The sequence below is a fragment of the Zootoca vivipara genome, chromosome 9 (assembly GCF_965207765.1).
Source record: "Zootoca vivipara chromosome 9, rZooViv2.hap1.1, whole genome shotgun sequence".
Taxonomy (NCBI): domain Eukaryota; kingdom Metazoa; phylum Chordata; class Lepidosauria; order Squamata; family Lacertidae; genus Zootoca; species Zootoca vivipara.
The window spans coordinates 61,959,080-61,974,088 of record NC_142592.1 but is presented as its reverse complement, the minus strand read 5'-3'; the positions used below and the strand labels follow the sequence as shown (position 1 = coordinate 61,974,088).

At 47.0% G+C, this 15,009-nt stretch overlaps 1 protein-coding gene across 50 annotated transcripts in view; it reads left to right on the top strand.

Annotated features, from left to right (window-relative positions):
• The window catches only part of CELF2 (CUGBP Elav-like family member 2), a 492,055-nt gene that overhangs the window by 393,088 nt on the left and 83,958 nt on the right, over positions 1-15,009 (top strand). For all 50 annotated transcript variants that reach the window (XM_088652502.1, XM_060279201.2, XM_088652496.1 and 47 more), the window contains one exon: positions 832-880. In XM_088652502.1, coding sequence (XP_088508628.1) covers positions 832-880 — 49 coding nt within the window. The remainder of the gene's footprint in view (positions 1-831; positions 881-15,009) is intronic.

Below are 15,009 nucleotides of genomic sequence, written 5' to 3'. Positions count from 1 at the left end.
ATTACTTCTTGAAATATGGCAAAGATGGTGGTGTTTGTTCTAAAATTAGGGTGGTTGTTCTTTGCTTGGAAAAAATGTATAGGACAACTTGGATTATAAAACCAATATAATACGACTGTACCTTTCCCTTTCTTACAAAATGGGCCTATTTTGGGACTGCTCCAAAGCAGTCAATGGATCATTAAATGGGCGATAAAACAATGAATCGCAACGCCACTTAGGTACATACCGAAATCTGTTCAGACCCAGTCAATCTGCATTCCTAACATGCCAATTTGCTTGTGCAAATAAGCCCGGTATTGACCCTCAGTGGGTAATAATAACAATAATCAGAGTATTGAAACCCGATCTGTTAGGATGAGTCTTGTGGGCATGATAATTTGAGCTTTTTAAAAGCTTGCTAGCTGTTAAACCAATCTGTTAATGTTTCCTTTCAGCGGAAAAACCGACGGTGTTTGGAACTGATGCCTTTTGGATTGCTAGCCTGTTAAATAATATACTGTGGATTGAATCTCTGTCCTATCTAGCTAAAGAATGTTTATGCTGACAGGCACAAGCTGATTAGAGTATCATACAGGCTTCTTTCCTAGCCATTCTACCCACTACGTTTAGGCGATGCCATGGTTTGGATTGAGGACTGTCTGACACGGTCGAGATGTGTTCTGCCAGTGAGCTACAACTGCTCCCTACTAAGTATTGATCATGCCTCCCACGTAACTCCCCCCAATGGCTGCAACACATCCAAAGCAAATGAAAAATTAAGCATGTTTGACTTGTGTCACTCCAACCTGCTTTACTTTCTTTTTTCTTTTTGTTGTCTGTTGTTTCTAGATGCATCATCCCATTCAGATGAAACCTGCAGATAGTGAAAAATCCAACGGTAGGTGGCCAACCTGTTTCATATTTAAATGTTGCCCTTTCTTCCTCCTCCTCCTCCTCCTCTTCTTCTTCTTGGAGGTTGGGAAGAACAGACTGTGCTGTTTGTTAAACTATGGGATTTGCTTCCACAAGTGGTAGTGATGCTCTCCGAGACCACATAACACCGGTCCTGAAAGACCTACATTGGCTCCCAGTACGTTTCCGAGCACAATTCAAAGTGTTGGTGCTGACCTTTAAAGCCCTAAATGGCCTCGGTCCAGTATACCTGAAGGAGCGTCTCCTCCCCCATCATTCTGCCCGGACACTGAGGTCCAGCACTGAGGGCCTTCTGGTGGTTCCCTCGCTACGAGAAGCCAAGTTACAGGGAACGAGGCAGAGGGCCTTCTCGGTAGTGGCACCCACCCTGTGGAATGCCCTCCCACCAGAGGTCAAAGAGAACAACAACTACCAGACCTTTAGAAGGCATCTCAAGGCAGCCCTGTTTAGGGAAGCTTTTAATGTTTGATGGATTTCTGTATTTTAATATTTTGTTGGAGGCTGCCCAGAGTGGCTGGGGGAACCCGGCCAGATGGGCGGGGTATAAATAATAAATTATTATTATTATAACTTGAATGGTGTTTAAAGAGGGTTAGACAAGTTCATGGAACACAAAGCTGTCAATGGCTACTAGCTATGATGGCTGTCTTTTGCCTCTGCCGACAGTCACAAGTGGGGAGAGCACTGTTGGGCTTGAGTCCTGCTTGCGACCTTCCCGTAGGCATCTGATTGGTCACTGTGTGAAGAGGATGTTGGACTAGATGGAACTTTGGCCCGATCCAGGAGGACTCTTATTACGTTCTTGTTATGTTCTCATTACACTCTTGGTGGCCCCATTCATGACACTGTATCAGGTCTAGAGAAAACACAGGCCTCTCTCATAAACTCCTATTTACCTCTACAAAGAAGAAGGAAAGATTCAAAGGAAGGAATCGCCAGGATGACCCATATGCTATGGCAATATGAGTGTTGATGCAATAGTCCTCTAGTCCTCGCTTCCCTGAGAAAAGTTCTCCATTTCCTTTGTACCATTTCCCATCAAATAATGAGACACTGCATTTGGGAATTGGCAAGAGGTGGAGTTTTGGGGAAATTCTCATGGGTAGAATGTGGCGTTTGTGTTGTTGCTGTTGTTGCACATACTTTACCTTCGAGGTGGTCAAAGGATGTTTGTGAGTGTCTTTTCTTTCATTCTACAAATCATCCCTCCAGTGGCCTGCGTTCGGTAGCCTTCCTGGATGCCCACATTTATGGGAAAGCCCAGCTAAGGAGCTCACGTAGCTTTGATAAAGTGTGGGATGGGCAGGCTGCAGACCCCTGGGAGATTATTGTACACCTGATCAGAAACATTTCATAAACATTTGGCCACCTCAAAATAAGGTAAGTGCAAAGTCTGCTAAAATTAAAATATAAAATTATTTCTCAAGTATCCTGAAAACATGGAGAAAATATTGAGTGGCTGCCCCTCCTAAATATTTTATTGGGGGGGGCTGAAGGGACCAGGGCCCCATAGAGTTGGTGCCTGTGGGTGATATGTAATATTAAAGAAAAACTGAGGGTGGGTAACTCTCCAAGTAGCTCTTCCTATGAGCAAAGAATCCATAATTCATAGGCTTTCTAAACTCCTGTACTGGTTACTTGATGTCGTTTAGTTGTGTCTGACTCTTCGTGACCCCATGGACCAGAGCACACCAGGCACTCCTGTCTTTCACTGCCTCCCGCAGTTTGGTCAAACTCATGTTGGTGGCTTCGAGAACACTGTCCAACCATCTCATCCTCTGTCGTCCCCTTCTCCTTGTGCCCTCCATCTTTCCCAACATCAGGGTCTTTTCCAGGGAGTCTTCTCTTCTCATGAGGTGGCCAAAGTATTGGAGCCTCAGCTTCAGAATCTGTCCTTCCAGTGAGCACTCAGGGCTGATTTCCTTCGGAATGGATAGGTTTGATCTTCTTGCAGTCCATGGGACTCTCAAGAGTCTCCTCCAGCACCAAATGGCATTTAATTACCTGATAGAACACTCTTTTACCTCTCATCCGAATAAACTATTACTTGGTTTGCAACCGATTTCAGCCTATGAGTAAAACAACTTTCCCCAACCTGGTGCCCTCCAGGTGCTGTTGGACTCCAGCTCCCATCAGCCCCAGGCAGCATGGTTACTGGTCGGTGGTGATGGGAGTTGTAGTCCAACAACGTGGCTAGAGGAATCACTAGGGAGATCAGCCATGAAGAACTGCCCAACTGCCTAGGAAGCAACAGCCAGAAGATATTCTTGCCAGTAAGAGCCGTAAGTCTGAACCCAATTCTTTGGTCTGAGCCAGAAAGGGATTCTGCTCTCTGCTGTTTCCTCCTATGGAGACAAGGTTGACTGGTGCCCATTGAGACTGGTAGGTTGGAAGGCAGGGAGACCAACAGTAGGTGGCGCCAGAGCCAATGTCAGGCTGAGCCAAGCCCTGGCTGACTGTAAGATCTGTGCGCAGACTGAGGTTGGTGAGGCAATGCCAGATTTTATTTTATTTTCTTAGAGAGACCAGCCTCCACTGTACAGATTCACCTTGCCTTGGCTCTCCTCCCTCCAGGTTGCACAAGCCAGGACAGAAACCAGGTCAAAGGCAGCCCTATTGATTGGGAGGCATCTCTGTGGCATGCAAAACATGCAGCGAGCTTAAATGAGTCTGAATTGTGCCAAGCAGGCCTCTGCAAGGAGCGGCACGGCCGCCGTGGCCTGTTTAGTTTTTAATCTAGCCCTGCTTGGCCCCTTGATTCCTATAATTTGCTAAGAGGCATGTCAAAGAAATCTCCTGCCTTCTTAGATTGCAAGAACTTTGCTTTTCCCACATGGCAGAAATAATCATAGCCGCTTCCTTCCAGCAGGCATCTTTGCACTTCATTAATTAATAATCAGGGCAGAAGCCATGCACTTAGAGATTTAAATACCTGCAAATGTAAATGATGACTGGGCCCTAAATCTCTCTGCAGAGTTAGAGAGGGGTTCTTTCTTTCTTTCTTCTTTTCTTTCTTTCTTTCTTTCTATCTTTTTTTGGGGGGGGTTAATTATGGTGCTTCCCATTTTCTCATTTCTCCATGGATCCTGCGAAGTTCAGAAGAATATTAAGCCTTTGCGCTGTCCGTTTTGACAGCACAAAAAATGCAAAAATGTTTGGGTTTTTTTAACCGTATTGTGGCTAGCATGTTTGCAACGCTGGCTCGCTGACCTGTCAAAGATTGTAAATTGCCTGCCTTGTTGTTCTTGTTGTTGGCATTGGTGAAATATTGCCAAGAATTTCGTAAAGTTGCTCCAGGTGTAACTCCAGCTGTGGGCAGGGGGGAATGATCTTGGGGGCGGGCTTCCTCCAGGCATGCCAGCCGCCAATTAATCTAGCCCCACCCCCTAAACACACATTTGTGCTATCTGAAAGTGCAGCTTGACATGATGATCTCTATCCCATGCTCTGGATCTCCCAACATGAGCTTCTTTGTAGGCAACAGAATTTCCTTTTCCTCTCCTTGGCACTCCATAAATTATGCAGTTGTGTTTCCCACATTTGGGGAAATCGCCTCCAGAAAAGATTTGGGGCAGGTGCAACGGGAGGAGAAGGGATGGAAGCCTGCAGACTGCCTCCAGTTGTAGAAGTAAGACACAGCCACCATGCCTGGTAACTTCTGATAGTTTTTCCTGAACAGCGTCAGTCTTGTACAGTAGTGCCTCGCAAGACGAATTTAATTCGTTCCGCGAGTCAATTCGTTTTGTGAAAAATTCGCCTTGCAAATCGTGGTTTCCCATAGGAATGCATTGAAATTTCTTTCTTTGCCCATAGGAATGCATTAATTAAATTTCAATGCATTCCTATGGGAAACTGAGATTCGCAAGGCGAATTTTTCGCAAAACGAATTTGTCTTGGGAGTTACCATCAGATCACAAGACGGCATTCGTCTTGCGAAAAATTCGTCTTGCAGGGCATTCGTCTTGCGAGGTACCATTGTATACCTGAAGGAGTGTCTCCCCACCCCCAGCCCCAAAATTGTTCAACCTGGCCACTGAGATCCAGCTCCGAGGGCCTTCTGGCTGTTCCCTCACTGCGAGAAGTGAAATTATGGGGAAGCAGGCAGAGGGCCTTCTTGGTAGTGATGCCCGCCCTGTGGAACACATCTGAAGGCAGCTCTGTATAGGGAAGCCTTTTAATGTTTTATTATGTTTTTGTATTTGTTGGACGCAAGTGGCGCTGTGGTCCAAACCACTGAGCCTCTTGGGCTTGCCAGTCGGAAGGTCGGCAGTTTGAATCCCCATGACAGGGTGAGCTCCCATTGCTCTGTCCCAGCTCCTGCCAACCTAGCAGTTCGAAAGCACCCCAGTGCAAGTAGATAAATAGGTACCGTTGTGGTGGGAAGGTAAACGGCGTTTCCATGCACTCTGGTTTCTGTCACGGTGTCCTGTTGCGCCAGAAGCGGTTTAGTCATGCTTGCCACATGACCTGGAAAGCTGTCTGTGGACAAACGCCGGCTCCCTCGGCCTGAAAGTGAGATGAGCACCGCAACCCCATAGTCGCCTTTGACTGGACATAAGCGTCCAGTGGTCCTTTTATGTTTTTATATTTGTTGAAAGCTGCCCTGAGTGGCTGGGGCAACCCAGTCAGATGGGCAGGGTATAAAGAATATTATTATTATTATTATTATTATTATTATTATTATTACTACTACTACTGCTGCTGCTGCTGCTACTACTACTACTACTACAGTATTACTATTCCACATGTGCAAAAACCAGAAACTGTAGCTGCAGAAGGCAGGGCTGTCTTGCATCCTCCTTCCTTCTGTTCTTAGGATGAACTCCTAATTTGGGAACAAGGAACAGGATTTGGCCAGCACGCTTTATTCTGAGCTCCCCCACCCCCAGTGGCCCTCTTGGCAGGTGGGCAGAGCGCACCAGATGACCCCAAGAAGCATGTTTCTCCCACAGGTGCAGCTCAAGACATGCTTGCATTCAAGCTGGTGGGTCAAAGGAAGGATCAGATCTTGAAATCTATTTGTAAACATGGGTGCTGATGTATAAGCCGCTTTTACTCATATGGAAAGAGTTAACAGCTTTTCTATAAATCAAAGGGTTGTTTTTTTATTATTATAATAATAATAATAATAATAATAATAATAATAATAATAATAATAATAATATATTCCGAGCGGGTGGGCGAGGGGGAGGAAGAAAGGGAGAAATTTTAAATCCCGGCTTGTAAGCTTGCAAAAACCCCAAGCGTACAATCTGTCCGTGTCGCACCTGGATCTAAATCTGCCTGAATTAATTAGCAACTTCTTCCCCCTATGTGTTAGTGCTAACATATGGCATTTAATTACTACTTTCTATTCAGCACTTTGTTCCTTTTAGAAGTTTGAAATCTTTTCTTTTGCGAAGTCAGAACATGGCGGGGTCCTACCAGTCTCCGCTTCTCGTAGCAGGAAACTTTTGGCGAGGGCGGGCTTTTGTCTCTTGAGGAACAGAGACTTGAAACTGGTGTTGACGTGCCGCTAGCGGTTTGACTTCACCGGAGGAGGTGCGGTACATTGTCTCTCAAGGCGGACGGGTGCCAACCAGCTCAGAGAAAGGCACCAGAACTCTTATTGTGGTGCATTTAAATTGGCACTGAACAGGTTACACAATACCGACCCTACCATGAGGCATAATGAGGTGGCTGCCTTGGGTGGCAAATGGTGGAAGACAGAGCTTTTTGTGAGCTACTCAGATGTAGTAGAAGACACTGTCCCATCACCAGTGCTTAAGGAAGGTTCAGTTGCTGCTAATCTGGTTAGGTTTTGTACATGAAATGTGAAGGGATAGCCATCTTGATGTTTGCCTCAGGCAGCAAAATGGCTTGGGCTGGCCCTGTTGGTAAGTGACCTTGATTCAGTAGCATGGTTTCTACTGGCTGGTGTTTTGATCAAGTAGCAGGCGTTGTTGTTGTTGTTGTTGTTGTTGTTGTTGTTGTTGTTGTTGTTGTTGTTGTTGTTGTTTGCATGTACCGCCCTTCATTCAAAGATCTCAGGGCGGTTCACGAGATAAAAATGCAGGATAAAAGGAATACATAGTTAAAAAAACAAAGCTATACCCCCCTCCCACAAACACATTCAAAAGGCCATAGAATATTAATCAGCCTAAGGCCTGGTTTAAGAGGAACATTTTCACCTGGCACCTAAAGGTGTAAAATGAAGGTGCCAGGCAAGCCTCCCTGGGGAGAGCATTCCACAATTGGGGAGCCACTACAGAGAAGGCCCGGTCTCGTTTTGCCACCCTCCAGACGTCATGTGGAACAGGCACACAAAGAAGGGCTTTAGATGATGAACGCAGAGTCTGGGTTGGTTTCTATCAGGCATCCCCAAACTCGGCCCTCCAGATGTTTTGGGACTACAATTCCCATCATCCCTGACCACTGGTCCTGTTAGCTAGGGATCATGGGAGTTGTAGTCCCAAAACATCTGGAGGGCCGAGTTTGGGGATGCCTGGTTTATATGGTATTCATATCCACTCAAAATGACAAGTAGGCAGATTCATGGAGGATAAGGCTGTTGGTGCAGGCCTGTAGTGATGGCTATAGATTGCCTCCAGTCTTGGGGACAGCACGCCTCTGAATATTAGTTGCTGGGCAGGCTTCTAGTTGGCAAATTAAGGGAACGGATTGCTGGATGAGATAGGTCTTTGGCCTGAGCCAGCAGGGCTCTGGGAGTGTTACATTCAAAATGTAATGAAGATTAATAAGTAATTTTAAACGAGTCACATCCATTGCTCCACACGCTTTTTCTTTTGGCCCTGCCCACCAGGGGCACCAGCTCAGGCCGGGGGAAAATTCTCCACAAGAGTCATGTAGTCCATCCTCCTGCAATGCAGGAATCTGTTGCCCAACGGGGGACTCGAACTCACAACCCTGAGATTAAGAAGACTCATGCGAGCTCAGAATGTGGTTGCCCATCCCCTCGGTCACCACTTTAAAAATCAGTAGGTATCAGCAGGGTTAGATCCTGTGCGAAAGGAGGTTGGCTGGTGCTGCTTCTACTCTGTTAAAAACCAGGTCAGTTTGTGCATTGTTACTTTGGAGTCAATGCGTCTGGTCTTGTTTTGCAATTGCAAAACAGGGATGCTGATCCATAGCTATGTATTGGTGTGTGTGTGTGTGTGTGTGTGTGTGTGTGTGTGTGTGTGTGTGTGGTGTTGTTTTTTACTCTTGAGTCACTTCTCTTGGATGCAACGTTTTGTAAAAGATATACAGTATACATGAGCTGGGTGTTTAATTTACTATAAAATCAGCCTCCAGCTGAAAACCTGTGAAATCGTTTTAGTTAATTTGCCGTATTTATCAGTTTGCCAGCGAAACCTGAGCAGGCCAGTAGGGAATTCATCATCTGCAGCAGTTTGGAAAATTAAAAACAAAACCTTTGTTGTTGTTTTTCTCAGGGTGGCGGAGGAGAAAGGGAGGCTGAAGCAGCGGCTGCTTAGATCGCCGCCTTCCCTTGTACATGTGTCTCGAAATACACAGGGAGAGAAGGTGGAAGGTGTATGGCTTTACGAAGTTCTTCTGCCGCCCTCCACGTACGCTCAGTTTTAATTTAACTTGTCACAATGCCTGCCCCTTTCGGACAAGTTATTTAATGCTGAACATCGCATCTGAAATACCTTACGAGCGGAAGGACCATTCCTAACAGCCCCCCTTGATATGTAAATGGGTTGTGATAAAAATGCAGTAGCCTTGAGTCAGATCCTTCCCCCTCGGAAATGTTGTAAAGCATAAGCTTGTATTATAATGACATCGTTCGCTGCATTTCCCCGCCCACGCTCCACGCCATTGGCTGCCGCCTCGGATGACTTACGTTTTGTGACATTGTTACATGGCGGGAGTGGAGTGGCATGCTCTACTCGGGGACTGTGTTCACACCATACAATTAAGCACATTTCCTTCCTTCCCAAAGAATCCTGGGAACCGTGGTTTCGACTTCACAGAGCTACGATTCCCAACGGCCTCAGCAAACTATACTTCCCAGGATTCTTGGGAGGGGACTGCTTTGAATGCATGGTGTGTACACACTGGCGGAGGAAGCCCTTTGGGCACCCGGGGCATAACCACGCAGTGCGCATGTGCGGCATCGCCACGCATGACACGTGCCGTGCGTAGTAATGCTGCACATGCGTGCCATGGCTGCAGCCGCGAGCAGAGGACTCCGGCACCATCCCCGTACGGCGCTGGAGTGGCGCTGCTCGGCTTGGGAGTCGCGGGGGACCGCCGAGTGTCACCCTCCTCCAGGGTGGCACCCGGTGCGGACCGCCCCCATTGCCCCCCCTTGCTACGCCAGTGTGTATACACAGCCCCAGATGCCATTTTGGGTGGTAACCCTGAGTTCCCCATAATATGCCATTCCACACTTATTTGCGCCTTTAGTTGGATTTTATTTGCACTTGGTTATACTAGGGCCACAACCTTTCATCAGCTAACGAAGGCCTGATTACGCAGGCCTTCAAAATTTACTATAAATGCATGTCTGTTGGACTGCGAGTTTTAAGAGCAAAAAAAAGAGCGCCACTGGAGAAAGCTAAAGGCTCATTTGGTCTAGCATCCTGTTCTCCTGTGACAAAGCAGGTGCCTCTCCGTGGATTTGTCGAACCCTCTCTTAAAGCCATCCAAGTTGGTGGCCGTCACCACCTCCTGTGGAAGTGAGTTCCATAGTTTTAACCGCCTGCTGTGTGAATAAGTTATTTCTTTTGTTCGCCTGCCCTGAATCTTCCAACATTCATCTTCATTGCCTCTGGGAGAAATGCTCAGAACCAGGGGTGCTCAGAACTTGAATAAAATAATGGGGGGCAGCCCTTCAAATATTTTATTGGGGGGTCCCTAGGAGTTGGCTCCTATGCTCAGAACATCATTTCCCACTTAAGGAGAAGCCCATCTGAGCCTCTTCGAAAGTCATCAACGATCTCCATCGCCTTCTATCTCAACCCAGCTTTGCAAGGTGAAGAACATTTTTCACCTTTGGGGAGCAGTAGGAGGTAGAGTAAGGCTCTGTTAGGAGCTGAAGTCAGGAAAAGGTCGGCAATAAGAAAACCCAGTGTCAATGACGTTAGCTCTTTATTCAAAGAAACCCAAACAGTGCAGGCCTAGTGATCTTGCCCCAATGAAGCAGTTCTGAGGACCAAATGGAGACCTTAAAAGGTAAAGGGACCCCTGACCATTAGGTCCAGTCGTGACCGACTCTGGGGTTGCGCGCTCATCTCGCATTATTGGCCGAGGGAGCCGGCGTACAGCTTCCAGGTCATGTGGCCAGCATGACAAAGCCGCTTCTGGCAAACCAGAGCAGCACACGGAAACGCCGTTTACCTTCCCGCTGTAGCGGTTCCTATTTATCTACTTGCATTTTGACGTGCTTTCGAACTGCTAGGTTGGCAGGAGCAGGGACCAAGCAACTGGAGCTCACCCCGTCGCGGGGATTCGAACCGCCGACCTTCTGATCAGCAAGCCCTAGGCTCAGTGGTTTAGCCCACAGCGCCACCTGGGTCCCTTATACCTGGTGAATTGTACTCTACAATAAAGCTTTGTTCTTAATGAAATTTGGATTGAGGCCCAAACTGGAATCCACCAGTTTGTTTGCTTTGCTTAATGGTTCAGTTGCTATATATTTTTTTTTATTTCCTGGGTGGGGAAGCATGTTTTCCCTATCCCAGCTAGTATAAAATAGCAGAATAATGTTGCTAACTGTGCATGAATATTTGGGGGGGGGGGGATTACTTGATCGTGCTCTAAGGAGCGATAAACAGCCGAGCGCCTCACCACAGCTAACCTAAGACACAGACGTACACACTTTCACTGCTATATAGTTATGCACAGTGCGCAAAAAAAGTATCAAAGCTGTGAGACACATAAAACAGAATGAAAATATGCTGGTTTTCTCTGTACCGTACTCTGCTGTACTACATGCCCCCCCCCCGCCCCCCAGCAAATGCTTGCTAATATTCCTGGATGGGGAGAAGGGGAGGGGGCTGGAGGAAGATTTTTTTTTCCTATCCGTCCCCCAGTGGAATGGAAACGAAAGAACTCCTTCATTACTAAAATAATTTGCACAATAATAGAAATAAATAAATAGCAGGTTCTCTGGAGGAACGAGTTCTCTGCGCTTCCCTACCAGCTCTGGCTATGTGCTCATTAGCAGTGCATAGAATTTGCATGCCATTTCCAGAGCCAAGGAAGGAACGGGATAACTGCTGTATAATAAGCGCTCGCGGTTTTGAGGAAGATGGACAAGAACAGTGACTTGGCAATCTTCCAAGCCTTTAAGATCCTTCGTGTATAGGTCTGGTCTTGGATGTCTCTTATCTGACATCTGTCCCCTGTCGCTTAACACCCCCTTTCCCGCCACCCCCCTGGGGTTGCACGTGATCAAAGAAGGAGAAGGGGGGAAAGGAAAGACTAGTTCGGGGCTTTCAAGCGTCCGTCTTCAGGGAACGCTTTCCACTTCCGTCTATTTGCTGAAGAAGCACAGCCATTGGCCACAGAGGAAAGCGTGTCCTCCCTAAAAGAGGGCACGTGTTGCGGTGAGACCTGGAGACTGGCCCTCGTGTTGTGGGTGGGTATATTGGACAGCCACAACACCCAATTGGTAGGTCCCTCATTGCTGGGTTTAATCTGGCCAATGGGGTCCAGTCTAAACGGATCAAGGGACCTATGCACGTGACCCAGACCTTCCTCTTTTGGCGCGTGCATCGGAACACACACACACACCGCTCCCTTATATTAGGGCATTTTGCGCTTGACCTTGCTATGTGTCGCCTGCTGTTGGGACAGGGGCACGGCAGGAATTTCCCCCACTTGGCTGATTGGCTGTTGTTATTTGGATTTCGCTTGCCACGTAGCAAATCGTCACAACTTGTAATGTTGCGGATAGGCTCTGGTTCAGGTGATAGGGATGGGGGAACGCTCTTGCCATCCCTATGTGAAGGGGTATTCCGTTAAAGGAATCCAGGGACTCAATGGTTTGGTCAACTCTGCAAGGAGTTTTGCCCATGCCTGAGTCCAGGGGAGCATCTGGGGGAGTGGACATAGCCTGTACCCGGGCTTTCTACCTACCTCAGGTGTTCACCCTGGGCTGACCTATGGTAGAGCCCTGGGTCAGTGCTACCTGCAAGGGTGCAGGGGGCTAGTCGAACCAGAGCCTATGCAACCATTCACTTTATGTAATCAATAAAATTGTGGCCTAAATTCTGCCAAAACCCAAAACTAAAATTTGAGTCAAGTGTGTTTTTATTTAGTGAGGAGGTCTCTGGGTCTGAACACACAAAGACGTGTTGTCGAACAGTGAGGCATGTTTTTTTTTTTGTTTTTTTTTTTGCAACATGCTCAGTTCTTACACATGGGACATAGGAAGCTGCCTTTATACTGAATCAGACCACTGGCCCTCTGATGTCTAACCACTGTGTAGCACCAGCAAGGGTGTGGCTGGCTTTTTCAAAAGTAAATTGCAAGCGCAAGGGAGCTAATCCAGGTGGGGACCTTGGCAATTAGGGGCAGGAGGGTCTTGGCCCATCTACTGCAGTCTTGATGGGGGAAGGCTTGCAGAGAAAGGCAAAGGAGTAAATCTTAGCATAGCTGTCAAGTACCCCGTTTTCCCCGGGAAACCCCCGTATTTTCTTACCGTTTCCTGCAGGTGTCCCGAATGGCAAAATACCCCGTATTCCCCCAGATTACGGAGCTCCTGCCAACGGCCATGTTATTCTGGTGCTGCGCAGGCACCGGAAGTCGCTTCTACACACTTCTGGACCTGCGTAGAAGCGACTTCCAATGCCGCTGTGCCCATTTCCAAAATGTCCGCAGCGCCAGAAGTCGCTTCTACGCATGTCCGGAAGTGCTGATCCCGGATTTTTCAATCCATAACTTGGCACCTATGAACCCAACAGAAATCCAGAGCAGAGTCCTAAGGTGGTTGGATGGCACCCAGGGCCAGATTTAGGTTTGATGAGGCCCTAAGCTGTTGAAGGTAATGGGGCCCTTTATATGTCCAGCTGTCCTTCATTTCTATACACATTTCCCCCTAATGCATGCATATTTGTAAACACTGGTTGGAGAACTGCGTTGCAGAATTTGGAAAGCTGTGGATTTTGGAGGATAAGTGCAAATCCGGCACTGGTGGCACCTTATGTGCCCCCTGACAACTCCTGCAGCTCAGCTGGTGCCAAACATCTTGCTCTGCTTTCCTTTGGACCACATCAGCAAGGCTGAGAGGGGAGCTATTGTCATCTGGGCAGCTGAGGACCTCCATACTCACTACGGCAGCCATATTGCAAAAATAGGGTTGCCAGACTCAATAGAGGACAGGACTTCTGTGCCTTTAATTGCCCTGCTCTCTTTTGAGTCTGGAAACCTTAAAGAGAAACCAGCAGGCCATTTGTTTAATTTCCAAGCAAAGGGCCTGCTGGTTTCTCTTTAAGGTTTCCACTCAAAAGAGAGCAGGGCAATTAAAGGCACAGAAGTCCTGTCCTCTATTGAGTCTGGCAACCGTATGCAAAAAGTGAAAACCCAGACACAAAGCTGTTGAGCTGCTTCTTTTCATTTTCTTTTCTTTTGCAAATTGAAATTTTAAAGCTTTTTTTAAATGAAATTCACCACACACACACACACACACACACACACCACTTCCGATATGAGCAGCCCATATCCTTCTTGGACATTGTAAGCGATTTTTTCAAAAAAAAAATCCACCCAGATGCCTTTTTCAAAGGACAAATCTAACTGTTTCATTTCAGACTCAGATTGGGTATGACCAGCTATCAACAGGTAGATTATAATTAGCACAGCAAGATGGCGCAAACTTTTATAAAGCTTTAAAAATATTTGCTGATTTCTATCTGCGTACTATTGGCAATTGCTTCACATTCTTTTCTGCATAGTTTTTTTTATTAAGCAGGTTTGTGGATTTTTTCTAAATGTGTTTCTTCATATATATATATATATATATATATATATATATATATATATATAATAAAATGTTAAAGTGGGACAAACAATTTCGGTAGTAAGAAATCCTCTTCTGGTGCCTGCTGAGTCCAAATTCTGGAGCATCAGATTTGTCAACACATCCGAACCCAGCTTTAAGCCATTTCAGGCTCTGTTGCTTTAAAGCTTTCTGAATGTGAGCTTGCTTAAACTCAATCCAGTGCATACAGCTGCTGCCTTGACCTACTTTGTGTGAGCCTATACAGGAAAGGAAACCATCTAGCAATAACTTGACCGCCGCACCCCCTTAAGAAAAAAAACAATAATCTTTGCAAGCACAGCATTACAAGTCTGCTGGGGATTTGGTTTCCCCGTAGCAATCTTGCAACGACTCAGCTGCCCTGATAGGGGAATGCTCTCACTAGCAATGTTTGTTTGGAGTGGGAGTCACTGTATTGCTGTAGGTAAAGGAGAGCAGGGAATCCTGCCTCAATATTCTCTCTTTGGCATAGTTGCTGCCCATTTCTACAGCTTGTTGAAATTGATTCCAGGGAGGGGTGTCCCCATATGCCTTACAAGTCTTCCCTGAGGTCATAGGCTTCGTTTCAGGCACCCATTCTCATTTCATATACCGTGTTTCCCCTTTTTTAAGACACCGTCTTATAACTTTTTTTCCTCAAAAAAACACAAGGTGTCTTATTTTCAGGGGATGTCTTAATTTTTTATTAGGTTTTTATTATGGTACGGTACCTTACTGGCTCGGGGTGCTGCCATCCATACCATCGCTAACATGGGAGCCGACGGGTGCGAAATGGAGGCGGGAGAGCGGGGGGAGGGGGAGATGAGAGAGACGCGAAAGGCTCCAGGGTGAATGGCAAGTAGGTCGTCGGAAAGATGCCTGCGTAATCCCGGTCCCATGAGGGGGAAACAAGACCCTTGTCCACACCACCGAAACACGCATTCATAAGGGGCGGCAGCTCAAGGAGCCAAACTTCCTTTCCCGCTTGAACGCGTGCGGAAGCGGGCGAGGGTACGCGCGGGGACCCCCTTCAGGAATCCTCTGCACCTTTAAACTCAGGAGGTCGATTAGCCAGCAAGCCAGTCCCGCAGAATTGCTCCAGGAGGAGGCGGTGGCGGTGGCAC